The 16702-nt window shown below is 54.5% G+C and overlaps 1 protein-coding gene across 1 annotated transcript in view; it reads left to right on the forward strand.

Annotated features, from left to right (window-relative positions):
* STARD10 (StAR related lipid transfer domain containing 10) overlaps positions 1 to 16384 on the forward strand; it is a 55587-nt gene extending 39203 nt beyond the window's left edge. Inside the window, exons 2-6 of the mRNA XM_077830924.1 lie at positions 9933 to 10080; positions 10794 to 10897; positions 12196 to 12313; positions 13592 to 13644; positions 15026 to 16384. Coding sequence (XP_077687050.1) covers positions 9933 to 10080; positions 10794 to 10897; positions 12196 to 12313; positions 13592 to 13644; positions 15026 to 15253 — 651 coding nt within the window. The 3' untranslated portion in view covers positions 15254 to 16384. The remainder of the gene's footprint in view (positions 1 to 9932; positions 10081 to 10793; positions 10898 to 12195; positions 12314 to 13591; positions 13645 to 15025) is intronic.
* Positions 16385 to 16702: the final 318 nt, after the last annotated feature.

Here is a 16702-nt window from a genome sequence, read left to right on the forward strand (position 1 = left end):
ACACCTTCTCCAGGAACTAACATTCTGGACTTTGTAACCAACCTACAAAACACCCTCCGAACCTCTTTAGCCCTTGCTAAAGAAAACTTACAGGATGCTCAAAAAGAGCAAAAAGCCTGGTATGATAAACATGCCAGAGAGCGTTCCTTCAAAGTAGGAGACCAGGTCATGGTCTTAAGGGCGCTCCAGGCCCATAAAATGGAAGCATCGTGGGAAGGGCCATTCACGGTCCAGGAGCGCCTGGGAGCTGTTAATTATCTCATAGCATTCCCCACCTCCAACCGAAAGCCTAAGGTGTACCATATTAATTCTCTAAAGCCCTTTTATTCCAGAGGATTAAAGGTTTGTCAGTTTACAGCCCAGGGAGAAGATGATGCTGAGTGGCCTGAAGGTGTCTACTACGAAGGGAAATGTGCTGGTGGTGTGGAAGAGGTGAACCTCTCCATGACCCTTGGGCGTATGCAGCGACAGCAGATCCAGGAGCTGTGCACTAGCTACGCGCCAACGTTCTCAGCCACCCCAGGACTGACTGAACGGGCATACCACTCCATTGACACAGGTAATGCTCACCCAATTAGGGTCCAACCTTACCGGGTGTCTCCTCAAGCTAAAACTGCTATAGAACGGGAGATCCAGGATATGTTACAGATGGGTGTAATCCGCCCCTCTGAAAGTGCATGGGCATCTCCAGTGGTTCTAGTTCCCAAACCAGATGGGGAAATACGTTTTTGCGTGGACTACCGTAAGCTAAATGCTGTAACTCGCCCAGACAACTATCCAATGCCCCGCACAGATGAACTGTTAGAGAAACTGGGACGGGCCCAGTTCATCTCTACCTTGGACTTAACAAAGGGGTACTGGCAGGTACCGCTAGATGAATCTGCCAAGGAAAGGTCAGCCTTCATCACACATCTCGGGCTGTATGAATTTAATGTACTCCCTTTCGGGCTGCGAAATGCACCCGCCACTTTCCAAAGACTTGTAGATGGTCTCCTAGCGGGATTAGGAGAATATGCAGTCGCCTACCTTGATGATGTGGCCATATTTTCGGATTCCTGGGCAGACCACCTGGAACATCTACAAAAAGTCCTTGAGCGCATAAGGGAGGCAGGACTAACTGTTAAGGCTAAGAAGTGTCAAATAGGCCTAAACAGAGTGACTTACCTTGGACACCAGGTGGGTCAAGGAACTATCAGCCCCCTACAGGCCAAAGTGGATGCTATCCAAAAGTGGCCTGTCCCAAAGTCAAAGAAACAGGTTCAATCCTTCTTAGGCTTGGCTGGTTATTACAGACGATTTGTACCGCACTACAGCCAAATCGCTGCCCCACTGACAGACCTAACCAAAAAGAAACAGCCAAATGCTGTTCAGTGGACCGGAAAGTGTCAGAAGGCCTTTAACAAGCTTAAAGCGACACTCATGTCTGACCCTGTACTAAGGGCCCCAGACTTTGACAAACCGTTCCTAGTAACCACAGATGCATCCGAGCGTGGTGTGGGAGCAGTTTTAATGCAGAAAGGACCTGATCAAGAATTCCACCCTGTAGTGTTTCTCAGCAAAAAACTGTCTGAGAGGGAAAGCAACTGGTCAGTCACTGAAAAAGAATGTTATGCCATTGTCTACGCTCTGGAAAAGCTACGCCCATATGTTTGGGGACGGCGTTTCCACCTGCAAACCGACCATGCTGCACTAAAATGGCTTCACACCGTCAAAGAAACTAACAAAAAACTTCTTCGGTGGAGTTTAGCTCTCCAAGATTTTGATTTCGACATCCAACACATCTCAGGAGCTTCTAACAAAGTGGCTGATGCACTCTCCCGTGAAAGTTTCCCAGAATCAACTGGTTAAAATCGTCCTTAAGATGTGGAAAATATTGTTAGTCTTTATGTACTTGGTAGTATATTTAGAGATGCATGTGTCTTATTAACTCTGTTTTTCCTAGAGCTCCAGGAAGAAATCCCAGCCAGTGTTTCACCCTAGCTGAGATTTGGGGGGCGTGTCATAAATATAAGGGGAAGGGTAAACACCTTTGAAATTCCTCCTGGCCAGGGGAAAGCTCCTCTCACCTGTAAAGGGTTAAGAAGCTAAAGGTAACCTCGCTGGCACCTGACCAAAATGACCAATGAGGAGACAAGATACTTTCAAAAGCTGGGAGGAGGGAGAGAAACAAAGGGTCTGTGTCTGTCTGTATGCTGTGCTTGGCCAGGGATAGACCAGGAATGGAGTCTTAGAACTTTTAGTAAGTAATCTAGCTAGGTATGTGTTAGATTATGATTTCTTTAAATGGCTGAGAAAAGAATTGTGCTGAATAGAATAACTATTTCTGTCTGTGTATCTTTTTGTAACTTAAGGTTTTGCCTAGAGGGGTTCTCTATGTTTTTGAATCTAATTACCCTGTAAGATATCTACCATCCTGATTTTACAGGGGGGATTTCTTCATTTCTATTTACTTCTATTTTCTATTAAAAGTCTTCTTGTAAAAAACTGAATGTTTTTTCATTGTTCTCAGATCCAAGGGTTTGGGTCTGTGGTCACCTATGCAAATTGGTGAGGCTTTTTATCCAACATTTCCCAGGAAAGGGGGGGTGCAAGTGTTGGGAGGATTGTTCATTGTTCTTAAGATCCAAGGGTCTGGGTCTGTAGTCACCTAGGCAAATTGGTGAGGCTTTTTACCAAACCTTGTCCAGGAAGTGGGGTGCAGGGTTTTGGGAAGTATTTTGGGGGGAAAGACGCGTCCAAACAGCTCTTCCCCAGTAACCAGTATTAGTTTGGTGGTGGTAGCGGCCATTCCAAGGACCACGGGTGGAATACTTTGTACCTTGGGGAAGTTTTGACCTAAGCTGGTAAAGATAAGCTTAGGAGGTTTTTCATGCAGGTCCCCACATCTGTACCCTAGAGTTCAGAGTGGGGGAGGAACCTTGACAGGCCTGTAGGTGTGAGAGTCAGTTTCTACAGATTTATTGATATAGGTATCTGGAGAGTATAGGTATCTGCATGTCTGTGGTTGTGCTCCATGGATTAGTATTTGGGCTTCAGGAGTGGGCCTTCGATGGACCCATTGCAGCTGTGATGTGTGGTTCTAACGGAGCAGGGGGGTGGAGTGAGTGTGGGATGGGGCTCAGGGCAGGGGGCGGGGCGGGGCAGGGGTGTTCAGTTTTCCGGAATTAGAAAGTTGGCAACCCTAGCTGCTATCCACAGAAATGGTGTACGGCTATAAAGCGAGTACCCATGGAGTTGCAGGGGTCTATGTATGCGACTGCGTTACCATTTAACAACTCTCTTTTCTTTTTTCTTTATAATAAACCTTCAGTTTTAGACTCTAAAGGACTGGCCGGCAGCGTGGTATTTGGGGTAAGATCCAAACCTGTACTGACCTGGTAATATGGCTGACCCTCTGGGGTCAGAAGAACATTTTGTATATGTGAGCAGAGTTTTTAAATTAACTTCTCACTGTACTGGGCCCAGGTGCTGATTGGGAGCCAGAGAACAGGAATGCAATAAGGGGGCTGTGTGATTTCTTCTTTCAGCTTCTTGATAGCCAGTGTGGAGATCAGACACACAGTTTGTGACTGGCTGGGGAGTTTAACTTCACCCACCAGTCTTGGGACTAACAGTATCTGCTCTCCTTCTTTTTGCAGCCTGCCCTGACCTCGGCATTTCCAGTGAGGGCTGCCCCAGACACCATGGGTCACACTATCCCCTTCCAATTTCAGTATACGATCTGAATATTTTGCAAGGAACTGAATAGTGTCTGTACCACTTCCCTCTTCTGGGAAGATTCAGAACTACCCATCTGTGTGTCACAGGCCCTATACAGCCAACAGCAGAAAGAGATTCCCCCTTAGCTGCAAGCGTGAGGGCCCCGTGACTTCTGAAGCAGGAGGACCTGATTTCCATTCCCTCCGTGGCTGTGAAGCTCTGAGCAGGGTGTGCAGCATCCTGATTCACATGCAGTTCTAGCAGACTGCAGATTTGTTCCAGTGCTATGCCTGTGAGAACACCACCGGCTTTTCCATAGCAGCCCCACAGCGTGAGCTGAGATTTCGTCCAGCTCCTGTTTGCTCCTAGGTGGTTCTTTGCTTTCCAGATACCGACTTGGGGGCAGGTTATGTTGGCTGTTTGTCTTTCCTCTGCCTAGACATGTGACTCCTAGCACTGAGTCACCTCTCCTTGCAGCCCTGCTGTTCCCATCCTGTCATCTGGCAGCTTCTGTTCCACATCATGGCACAAAGTGCGTTGGTTTCTCGCCATCTGCTGGGTTGTAAAACTACCTCGCTCCTGTGTTCCTTCGGAGCTGCAAGGAGGTCTGCCCCTTCAGTCTAATTGTGTGTCTGGAGTCTCTTTCTTCCTCCCGAGCATCTCTTGGTGGTGGCTGTGTTTATTTCCGCTTTGCTGTGCGGGTGTCGGTCCCACGCCACGTGGAATCGTCTCAAGACCCCTGCTATTCTTTTGCAGCAATCACTTAGGGAAAGAACAGCTGTGATAAATGTGCTGGCCTCCACGGGAAGAACATGTGGCCGTGACTCTCTCTGTATTGACCCGAGCAAATACCCCTTGCCTTAGCGCCCCAATCTTGTGAGTTCCGGGCCGCCTCACGCTGCATGCATGCTGACTACCGTCCATCGAGCGACCTGGCACTACAATTCCTGCGTCGCTGTCCCACCCCCCTCCAACCCCCCCATTTCAGTGGTTTTGTCCTGATCTGTCTGAGTTTCTAGCCCTAACCTTGTGGGATCAAAGCGAGTGACAACGAAGGATTGCCCCAGGTTTATCGAAGAGTCAAATCTCGACTGTAAGTAGTAATAGTGGTAATCCTGGGGCAATTTTACAGCTCGCTTCTTAGCCCTCTCCCTGAGCACCAGCAGGGATCCACTCTTCATAGTGGCTGGGGCTGGAAGATGAAAGGTTTTGGCGTTGGCTGGCTGAACTAGGAGCACGCACTTCATTAGGAACGTCCTTTTTATTTCCAGCTGTCTAGTCTGATCTGGTTCTCTGGTCCTTCATTGCCATGGTATCTGAGTGGCTAGCTCCAGACATTAGCCTGTGCTTGGTACAGGAAATCTATCGCAGAGGAAGTTCGTCTGTCTGTCCCCTCCCTTCATGGTGTGTGTTCAGGAGAGTTTAGTGACCCCAATTAACAGGATTAATACAAACCAGAGCAGCACATTGTGATATTTAGACTTCAGCCCTACCAGGCACCCCAACTCTCGCCTGCCTTCTCTTTGTAATAATCATAATCATAATCTCTAGCTCTTACGTAGCACTCCTTTTCATCAGCAGACCTCAAAGAAAGCTTTCCAAAGAGAGTCCGAATCATCCTCCTCTCTTACAGATGGGGAACCTGAGGCACCGAGGGGCCGTCACCTGGTCGGCCAGTGGCAGAGCAATGAACCCAGGTCTCCTGCGTCCCACTCGAGTGCTGCAGTCACTAGGCAAGACTGCCTCTCAGTGCTGGTAGTCACCCCAGCCCTCCTCGCCCTCCCGTGAGGAACCTCTGATGAGGGGTCCCTCCTCTGCAATCGTCTGCTGCGTGGGTCCCACACAGTGACTTACCGTGGCCGCAAAGCGTAGAGGGTTGCATGACTACATGTCTCTGCCTCCCGACTCTGCACCGTCCGTGGGGGTAAAGCCAGAACTTGGCTCACCCATTCTCCTTAGCGATGTCCTTGTCCTACACGGGAGCCCACCTGTCCTCTGATGCAGCAGGTGCAGTTGTTGGGCGCTCCTAATTCAGGCCTGCGCAGTTCTAGTCCTTCTCTGTGGGCTTTCGTCTTAGGAGAGACTCTCAGCTGCAGGCCGCCAGGGGCTGGTGATCTCCTCGGGCCGGGTGACGCATCAACTCGGCTGTGTCTACACAGGGGTTTTTCTGATCTTCCACCGCTGCAGCGTCAAGGTTGGGAGTAACCCGCTCCACGCAGTGCTGTCTCCCGGAAGTGGTGGCTGGGCCACAGAGCCCGCGACAGCGTGCGCTTACCGAGCTCTCTCTGCTCGCCCAGCCGAGCCGCGTGTGCGCCGAAGCCGAGGTCACGGGTGTGGTCCCGGTGGCTGATCGACCGGCCAGGGCGCAGCGTTGCTGGAGCACTATCTTAGCCAGGGTGCGGGTCTCTCCCGGGGCTGTCGGGGGCGTGCTGCCCGGCGATGTGCCTGGGCAGTTCTGGCAAAGGCAGCCTTGCCCCCCGGCCTCCCTCGGGGACGAGCAAAGCGATTCCGTGCAGTCGGTGTTCCTGGGGCAGGTGGCTTCTGAGCAGCCGAGACCTCCATCGCACACCCACGCCCCCGGAGCGCCGCGGCCCGGAGAACTTGCTGCTGAAAGGGACTGATCCTCTGACAGCCTGTTCTCGGGGACCGAGTTCGGAGAGTTTATCTGCTGCTGGCGGTGGCAGTGGGGTCGGGGCCTTGGAACAGAGGGGCATCCGTGCAAGGGAAGGCTGGGAGCGAGGTGGGGGAGGGCTCGGAGGAGAAGGCCTGGCTGGGGTTCTGCGCTGAGGAATCTGTCGGGGTGTCCGCTATGGGACACTGCTAATGCAATGGGGAGATGGGTGTTTCCTGAGGGCACCCTGTCCATCTTCCGCCCCCCCGCCAGCTATTTGAGTGGGAGTCACCAAAACAGACCCTATAATTAACGCACCCTGCCTGTCCCTGTGACATCCTGTGGGCCGTGAACTACCCCATGTCCTGTGGTGTGGGTGGCTGGAAGGAGGGCGGGGCATTTCTGGATGCCAGTTGGAGGAGAGAGGTTTGGAGGTTGAGTGGTCGGAACAGAGGCCTGGGGGCCAGGGATTCCCAAGCTGGTAGATTTTGAAGGCCAGAAGGGACCATTATGGTCATCTAGTCTGACCTCCTGCGTAGCACAAGCCGGAGACCTGCCCCCGTAATTCCTGCATCAAGCCCATAGCTTCTGGTGGAGCTAGAGCAGAGCTCCTAGAACGACCTCCTGTCTTGATGTAAAGACTCCAGATGATGGAGGATCCGCCATCTCCCTTCCTAAGTTGTTCCGATCGTTAAATTCGGATGAGCAGTAAGGCACAAACTTTTATCTACCTTCAGCTCCTAGCCATTGGCTCTCACTGGCTCTTTTCTGTTAGATCAAAGAGCCCATGGCTATCAAATCTTCTCCCCTAGGAGGTACTAAGACTCCGTGATCAAGTGACCTCTGATCCTTCTGTGGAATGAGCTAAATCGAGCTGCTTGACTCGCTCGCTATAAGGCAGATGGATTTTCCTGACCTCAAATCGTTCTTGTAGCTCTTCTCCGAAGCCTTTCCGATTTTTTCCACCTCCTTTTTGAGACGCAGACCCCAGAGCCGTACCCAGCACTCCAGGAACGCTGATGCCGTATGCAGAGGTGACACCCTCGCCCAGCTCCGACTTGCTGTGCCTCGCCTTATACGCCCCAGGGTTGTGTTGGCCCTTTTAAGGCACGGCTGCGCCATAGCTGGGCGTGAGCCTCTCAGCCTGGGCCAGCGGACATGAGCCAGCAGGGCTTGTGCAAATGCATGGAAAATAACAGTGTGGGCATTGGCGAAGGGTCGGATCCACCCTGCCTGCCAGCTCCGAGCTAAGGTGGCCAGCTCGGGCCTCTGCCGGCGTGACAACATCGCGGCTGTTCTTGGCACAAGTCTGTCGAGCTGGGCTGGACTGCTCACTCCAGCTGCTGTGTAGACGTACCCATAATTGTGCTGGGAGATCACGTCCTGATCCCTGTCCTGCCACGGCCTTGCCCTTTGGTCCCTGACGTTACTGAACCTCCCAGGGCCTCTGCTTCTCTGGCCATAAAATGGGGATAATCAGATCTGCCTGCCTGGGGTTCAGAGGATCTGCTGGCTACCGTCTGTATGATGGTTACCACAGACAGCGAAGGGGAGGCAGAGAGGAGCTGACGCTTTGTATTTTGATCAATTAAACCTGCCTCTGACCCCGTTGTGCCCGCTCTGGGTTTGGGTCACATTCCGGCTTTGATTATCTAATTGATCGAACAAACTCTGAGGCTGCTGACTTCAGGCAGTTGAGCTTTGCCGTTCAGGGGGAGAGGATTTAGAAGGCATTTTCGCCTCCCTCCACTCCTGATGGGATGGACAGAGAGAGGGTGAGGGAAATTTAACTCCAGCCACCCTATGGCGAGGATGGTTTTGTTGCTGTGAGCCAAAGAGCCATTGACGGAGCATGTGACTTGTCCGGAGTCTTGGGTTCTAAGATGCTGCAGCCATCGGCTGTGTTTTCATCAGATCTCGCGCGCTAAGTAGTCAGGCCGGGTCAATATATGGACAGGAGTTGGGCAGGAAAATCCAGGTACCGCAGGGAGCAGTGCGGGGGATTCAGTAGGTGGCTTCCCTCTCGCTGGAATCTGTACAAAATAGTGGCCCAGCCTGGCCGCAGCGGGTGTTTGTGCTGCTGACGTTCTTAAGGACTTAAATATCCGATTTCATACTGTTTTCCCAAGAGCAGGGATGTTGGCTCCAGTGTCCTGGCTGAATATCCTAACTAATGATATGGGACTGCACCCCACCTTGCTCTAACTACCCCTTGCCCTGCCTTCAGTGGGGTACAGCATTCTTCACCACCTCTCCTAACCGGGTCTGTAGCTTCTGCGTTGCTAAACTGCTGCCACGTTCCTCCCCAGAGCTGGCTGCATTTCAGTGGTGAGGGAGGAGATCCCTGCCTGTGCCCAGCTATGAAGTGCTGGGAGAGACAGGCCTTCTATACGCATACGTTAATCCTGCGAAATGGCGCACACCCCGCTCTCTGTCGGCTCTTAAATCAAAGACTCCAGCTGGACGTTGTCGTGTGGTGTGGATTTCCGCGTTGAAGCTCTGCAGTCGCTCCTCTGTTTAATACCCTCTGATCACAGCTGCTACACTGCTGGCCTGGTGGGGGTGGGGGGGCATCCTTTGGGAAGTAGTGCTGCTCCGTAGCCAGCTGTTGATCTTCAAAGCTCTTCAGTCTCCTCCTGTCCGACCCCAGTGATGTTCCCGGTTTATGGCGAGACTCGGGACGAGACAGCTCCCGGTTCCTTTGCCAGAGACTTGCTGTATCTGATGGAAGCTGCATAGGGCCTGAGTGAGGCAGTGCAATACAGACTTTGTGACCCAAGAGGGAGCTAGCGGCCGCGAGGCTTGGATCCAGTTATTCGTTTGTAGGGTGCCAGGAACCCCGAGGCCCTGGTCAGTGCCCGCAAAAGAAAATGATTCTGCTATGGGCTTGATTGACTGGAAGGGCGGGGGGCACTTACATTCGTCAACCCTCTGGAAAGGGGGCTGGGCTTCAAATGGGCTGATCGACACGGGACGTCTGGGGGGGAAACTGGTCTAAATAACCCGATTGGCCTTGCGGTGCGTTCTCGATTCAGAATATTGGTGTTAGCCAGTGACCTGCATTCGTGACCGTCACACTCCATCACTGGGCTCTGCGAGCGGGAGCCACGCCTTGGAGGTGCCCCCCAGCTCCTTGTCCCATGAGATGGATCACACCTGTGTAGAGCCCATGGGGTGAGATGTGTGCGGCTCGCTGAAAGCTTCTGGAGGGGGTAACGGGTTAGATCAGCCCTCCTCATGCTGTTTATCTGCCATGTGTATGACACCCATTGCCACCGTATTGGAGCACTTCACAATCTTCAGTGCCTGGGGCAGAGCATTGTACAGATGGGAAACTGAGGCATGCAGTGTCTAAGTGACTTGCCCCCTGTCACAGAGGCAGAGCAAGGGGAGGGGGGAACATGGGAGACCTGGGTTCGAGTCCTAGTTTGGTGCCTAACCCCTGGCTTGTCCTTCCTCTCTGATCTGCAAATATTTCCCTGCCTTCGCAGGTCTGTGCCCGCAACAGCTTGCAGTCTGTGGGCCAGGCCAAGCCGGTCCTGTAGGATACCAGGTGTCGGCCCTGAGCGGGACGGTGGCCCTTTTTGCCTGTGTCAGGTTCTCACCCGGTCTGTCTCTGCAGTGCAGGATGGAGTGCAAGGACATCGCCGCGGACACGCTGTACGACGTGCTGCACGACATCGAGTACCGGAAAAAGTGGGACACGAATGTCATCGAGACCTTCGACATTGGGAAGCTGACCGTCAACTCGGACGTGGGCTACTACGCCTGTGAGGAGCCGGGGGGAGTGGGCCCCAGGGGAAGAGAGCCCCCCCCACTCCCCGAAAATCCGTGCAGCATTAGTGCTCAGCGGCTGCTGTAGCGGATGGGGCTGGTTAGCGGGGCGCTCTGGAGGGGCTTGACTTGAGCACCAGGCTGTGCCCGGGGTTCGGACAGCGTCCGTTCAGTCGTCTCCAGTGAGCCTGATCCGCTGCATTTAGCCTGAATGGAACCACCAGCAAGGAGGGAGCGGGGCTAGGGACATTGAGGGGACACAGTTGTCCCCTGCTGAAAGGCTGGAGATGGGGGCAAGGGATCGTAGGGGGTGGGGAGGGTTAGTGGTGTGGGGATGTGGGACCTGAGCATCCTGAGAAGAAGCACAACATAAATGCTCAGATAAAGAAAAGGTCCGGGGAATGTATCCGGGTGGGGGCGATGGGAGAGGGGGGGTCTGGGAATGGATACTAGTATGGGGCTGATGGGAGATCTGGGACTTGGGCCTGTCTCGGAATGGGTGTTTAGTGTGGGGCCAATGGGGGGGACCTGGGCCTGTCTGGAGATGGATACTAGCAGGGGGCTGACGGGGCAGGAGGATCTGGGACTGTTTAGCGACACAGAGAACACCCCTCTGTCTCCCCTAGCTCCTGAGGAATTGGGTGGGGTAAGTCTTTTATCCCAACTCAAGAGCCAGATCCCCTTTCTTCTTCCCCATCTCCCTTCCCAGGGAAGTGCCCCAAGCCCCTGAAGAACAGAGACGTCATCACCCTGCGCTCCTGGCTGCCCACGGGGGCCGATTACATCATCATGAACTACTCGGTCAAACACCCCGTGAGTGCCCTGCCCGCCACTGACCAGCCGGGAGGCGGGATGGACGGAGCTGGGCGGTCGGAAGGGATCGGGGACCTTGCCTGCAGCACTGGCTCAGTAGGACACAGGAGGCGACAACCCCACATGAGCCCCAGCATCACAGGCCGAAAGCCTGGCAGGGCGACTCTGCGAGGCATTAAAAATCCCCTAAGACCAGGGTTTGCCCCCAGTGTCCTCTCCCGAACGCGCCCCCTCCTTGCTGTCGTGCAGCAAGCCGAGGACTGCTGGGGCCTTAGCGCACTAGAGATGGCTGCATGTGAAAGGAACCCCAGAAGCCTCAGCTGTCCTAACGACGCTTTGGTCACCCAGGACTCTCACGACCAAGAAGTCCTGACTCCCCAGGGTCACGTGGAACCTCGCAGCAGGGCTGGAGCTCGGGTCCTCCTGCTCCAAAGGATAGTTCAAGCGACAGGGGCCTAAGGGAGACTCTCCGTTAACTCCTATATAACGTGGCCTCTGACACGCAGCTGGGCACCTTACCCTGTCCAGTAGAGGGCAGTATTGCACAGGCATGACTCGCTATTAGTATCTTCACAATGCAGCTGGAAGCCCTGGTGCTTACGCTACCGACCGTGCCTCGTGGCGCACTGTTGTTCCGTAGGGAAAGGGTCTCTGGGGGGTTAAGTCATGCGATAGGCTTTCAGCTCTGCGGGGCTGGATTTAATGGTCTCGGTTTATTGCCCGTCCACGTAGGTCATAAAACCGGCACATAATCTGGCCCCCTTGATCCTAGCTGCTTAGGAGAGGCCTGGCCTGGGCAGCAGGGAGAGCCGTGGGTCGGAACGGCGGCCCCCCGGCTCAGCTGTCCAGCAGCACCACTGCTCCCTCGCCCACCAACGCTCTGAATCCTCCACGGAGTCGAGCCACAAAACGGGAATCTGTTTCCAGGGTGCCCCAAAGTTGGGACTTCTGGGCTTTTGCTCCAGCCCCTGATATAAAGACACAGGGTCTAATCCTGCGTCCCCTGATTTCAGTAGCAGAGCTCCTGTCCTCTTCCACCACCTGCTAAGCCTGCAGGGTTTGGGCTCTGGGTTCTGGCTGAGCTAAGGCCCTCAGAGTATGTGTAACACAGGGTGAGTGAACAGCCCTGTCTTGAGTTGACCCCACTGGGAGGCAGCTCCCCCTAGCTCTGGGGATGGAGGGGCTAGGCCTGGGCTGCTTGCCAATGGACCCTCTGACTGCCCAGCTGAGGGTGCATTATCCAGTCCCTTCCTTGTCACAAACAGCCTGTTTCTGTTCCCCTTGCCCCCTCTCTGCAGAAATACCCGCCAAGGAAAGACCTGGTGAGAGCGGTGTCCATCCAGACAGGCTACTTGATCCAGGGGAGAGGAGCCAAGAGCTGCTCCATCACCTACCTTGCCCAGGTTGACCCCAAAGGTAATCGCGCGGCCTGGGGTGGTGCTGGCTCCGAGGGGCTGCAAGGCCCTATCAGACGCTTTCCCCGCCACTTTCTATTGCTCGCAGGTCCAAAGAGCTGTAACCACATCGCCTCGTCCCTTGACCTCCCTGTTCATTTCAGTATCCCTGTCTGTCACTAAACCCCCACTGCCTCGCCAGCGTGTGGGGGGGAGCATCCGTCTCTGGTGCAGCTCCCGCCCTCTGTAGAAGTCTCCCTGTATCTCTAATTAGTTCTCCCTCTTGTCGGAAAATCTTCTCCCGTCTCTTAACTTACGGCCAATCCTCTCAGGGCACTGGGCGGCTGAGGGATGCTCTGCAGAATATACAGTTCTATTGCACTGAGCCTAATAAGCCTAAAGCCTTGCGAGGCCTAGGAGATTTGTGCAGGGAACCTGAGAGCAGAACCCTGCTGGTTCGCAGGTCTCAGATGGAAATCCCAGCTAGATTTGCCGCTAGCCGAGAAAACCCTGCTCCCTCCTTGCCAATCTTGCCTCTTTTGAGGGGAGGCGTCTGTCTGTGGTGGGAAGCTGCGGAGTAAACCGCATCGCTGAGGCCCTGCTGTAGCACCCTCCCTGGTGCACTTGAGTGGTACCATCTCTTCAAGGAAAGAGTTCATTTTGAGCAGCATAAGGGAAACTCCCTGGGTGTAAAATCCCAGGGCCCTGCCAGGTGCAGACTGCAGTTCTGCTTAGAGCGAGGGGCTCCCTTTACAGCGGTGCTCAGGGAGATAGGCAGACCCCGGCCCCACCGCCCCTCTCCTGCATGCTCTAGAATGGTCACTCCGTCTCAGACTTACTCTGCCATCTACCACCCTTTCATCTCCTGACCTCCTCCTCCTTCACCCCTCCTGCTTCCTCCACGGCTGCTTGCTATCAAGGTGGTCTTGACCTGTGCCATCCCTCAAGCAGACTATTCTATGAATGACCCCTCCCAGAATGGCTTTCTTCAGACCCCAATTGTGCTAAGGGCTGGAATTGGCTCACTGCCGCTCTGTGAAGGTCTAACCCACTGGGAGTGTGTTACAGGTCCCCCTCTGTGCTGATCCACAGAGGAACTGAGTCTTCTACAGTCCCAGCTACAGAGCTTCAGTTCTTTAGCTCAAGCTGTAGCAGCTCATTCTTCTAGCTTTGGAGGTTCGTGGTTCAATCCCTGGTGTTGGCCAAACCGGCGGTCATCTCCAAGGCATTTGAGGATGTACTGTGCGGACTAGCTGTGGTATCAGGTCTCTGCCTCATTCTTCTTGTCTCTGTTATGTAGGTTCTTTGCCTAAGTGGGTGGTGAACAAATCGTCTCAGTTTCTGGCTCCAAAGGTAAGTGTCCCAGTCTGGCCTGGCTATCGATTCTATCCCATGATCATGTCTCTCGCTGTAGGCGTCGGGTGCTCTCCTCCTCTTCTGGGATACCCTGATCTCCTGGCTCTGGATTGTAGCTGTCACGTCCACAGACCTGGCATACGTGGCCGGCTGTAGGACGCTCTCAAGTCTTCGCTATCATGTGGTCGCTTTGGTTTGCCATCAGCCCAGCACTTAATGCCTTAGCTCAGGTGGTGAAGCTGTTCAGGAATCTGTCACCTCCAGCCTCTGCCTGGAACAGTGCCCGAGAGTGATGGATGATGGCAAATGGAGATACCTGCTACTGACCCCATGGTTTAATTAGAGCCCCAGTGATTTCTGCCTCTTGGCTGGCTGGCTTTGCTACCTTTGTGTTAGCCACCATCCATCCATTTCACCCGAGAGCTGGTGAAGAGGTGAATCCATCATAGTCTAGAAGTAGCAACCCAGGGAGAAGATGCTGGGTGTCAGTATGCCCTTTATCCCAGCAGACCAAGGCGCGATGAGATCCAGAGGCTGGCAATTGAGATTAGAAAATGTCCCAGATGGAAATTGGAGATCTCAAAGAGTGAGGGTCACCAAGCACTGGACCTGCTGCTCCGGGGCAGTGGTGAAGTCATCGCGTGGCGGTAGGGTGGGGTGGCTTTCTAAAAGAGGGTCCAGTTCAACCACAGGTTCTTGGTAAGAGTGGTTCTGGTGACGTGGGTGGGGTAGAAGGCAGATTGCAGCCAGAGACACCCCCACTGGACATGGCTGCCTTCGGTGTCCGGTTATGCTTCTCCCTTAACTAGGATGAGACCCCACCGCCCAGTTCACATAGGTCACCCAAGGGACTTCAATCCCTGCCTACTTGGGCTGGGGAGGAGTCGCTTACCCTCCGGTGCTCTGTCGAGGATGCCGTCGGGCTCGTTGGTCGATGCCATGCCTTGTGGATGGGCTCGAGGCACCACGGTTGATTCAGTCAGCAACGCTGCCCCTCTTAAGCCAGGGTTGAGGCCCACACTGGCTGCAGAAAGCATCCAGGTGGGAAGATGGCAGCCGTGACATGGGATGCCATGCATCCAGGTGGGAAGATGCAGCCTGCACCGGTCCCTAGTTGTTTCCTAGCCTTGGCTCTGACCAGAGGCCGCTCTAGACTATCTGCAGCCTTCAGCAAAGCTTGAGCGTACTCCCCGCTCCTCATAGGCCTAGGCCGGCAGGTTGGACCCGGATGACCCTCCATCACGGTGGAGGGGCAGCCAGCCCACGCTTGAGTAGCACCCAGTGGCCAAATCTGCCACCCTAGGTGCAGATGCCTCGCTCGCTGATGGCTCGAGCGGCTCTGACCTGTCTCCTGCCTTCTCTGCCCACTCGCCCCCAGGCCATGAAGAAGATGTACAAAGCCTGCCTCAAGTACCCCGACTGGAAGCAGAAGCACAACCCTCACTTCAAGCCCTGGCTGTTCCCCGAGCAGAGCACCCTCCCCACCGTGGCGCTCTCGGAGCTCTCCATCCAGCATGCCGACTCGCTAGAGAACATCGACGAGAGCAGCCTGTCCGAGACCAAAGACGACCGGGGCGAGGGCAGCGACGAGGACAGCATCAACTGAGCCGCCCTCGCTTCCTTCCCCAGCCCCTTGCCCCTCCGCACCTGCCCAACCGGGTTCATTTTGTCTGTGTATCCAGTGCAGAATGTGTAACACACTCCCCGGCCCCATCGCTCCCCACCCCGGCTAACGGGGCTGCTGTTAGTCAGGGCATTTCTCAAGCAGGCTGGGGATGGGAGAGGGACTTGTCCTGCCCTTGATGCCAGAAATCTGGATTTCCCCAAGGCTTAGCCCTGCTTGTGCTTTAGGCCTGGACCCTCAAAGGTATAACTCCCACTGGGCATTAGGCGTCGAAATACCTTTCAGGGTCCAGGCCTCTGTGCTTGGCAGTGGGAACACCAGCTCTCTAGCACTGAGCAGGATTGATGCCCCATAGCTTGAGGGGAAACTTGTCTCTCTCCTGGCTGAGGAAAGCAAGGTGTGGGGGGAATCCGTGGGACTGCAGAACCGTCCCCGTGGGCCGATGGGCCAAGCCACGTTCAAAATCAAACTTGCGGGGCCTTCTGGGAGCGTGAGCCACCTTCCCTGGTCTGCCCGGCAGTGGGGGCTGGGCACTGCCTTCTCAGAGGGCAGGGGACCATCAACGTGCACCAGCGCGGTCAGCGTTGAGGGAGAGTCCCTGCCTGCAGGGAGCAGGGAATGGAGCCCGTGAGGGGTGTGTGTGTGTGTCAGGCATGGTTCTCCCAAGGGAGGAGGGTTTGGGAAACCTCTGCCCTTTGGTGAAGGACATGACTGAAGCAGGATTGGCGCTCCTGGAAAGCCGCATGCTCCCCTTGTCGTTAAATGGCTGTCTCTGTTTTCTTTGTTCTCCTGTAAGAGTTAGAACTGCCTTTTTCTGATTGGGACCAGTTTAAGGGACCAATCTCCCTAGGGGTGTCCCCAGCTGCTTTGGGACTCTCCGGAGAGGGTGGGACCCCTAGGAGTCCTGGGCTCTCCCTGTGAGAGGGGACCCAGAGGTCTTGACATCTGAATATTTTCTCTGCGCTAGAATTAGAGGCCTTGAATCTGGATTTTGAAGCCGGTTCCTTGAAAACACTCCCTGAAAATCCCGTGTTCTGTTTCATGAGGGAAAAGGAGATTTTGTACCTTGTCCTGGAGCAGTTTATTTAGGAATAAAACGAATAAATCAGGCAAGCTGGATGGCTCAGCGTCTTCCTTACCGCTTGGTCGCCACCCATTGGGCCCCTTGCATCATCAGACCTGCCGCTTTCTCTAACCAACCTGGCAACGAGCCCCAGGTGGAGGTGACAGCAGCTGGGGATGTGCTCAGATTATTGTCCAGCTGAGTCAAGCTCATGGAAGGGAAGTCTCTAGCTGCCTGCCCCTGCTTGGCTTCGCCCTGTTCTCCGGTGAAGTCTCAGGCTGGATGGTGCCACCCTTGGCCGTGCTCTTGATGCTGACTGCGGGGAGGGAGTCAGAATGGCCGGGGGTTGGTGTAGCTGGTTCAGCCAT

Source organism: Eretmochelys imbricata, chromosome 1 (genome assembly GCF_965152235.1).
Source record: "Eretmochelys imbricata isolate rEreImb1 chromosome 1, rEreImb1.hap1, whole genome shotgun sequence".
Taxonomy (NCBI): Eukaryota; Metazoa; Chordata; order Testudines; family Cheloniidae; genus Eretmochelys; species Eretmochelys imbricata.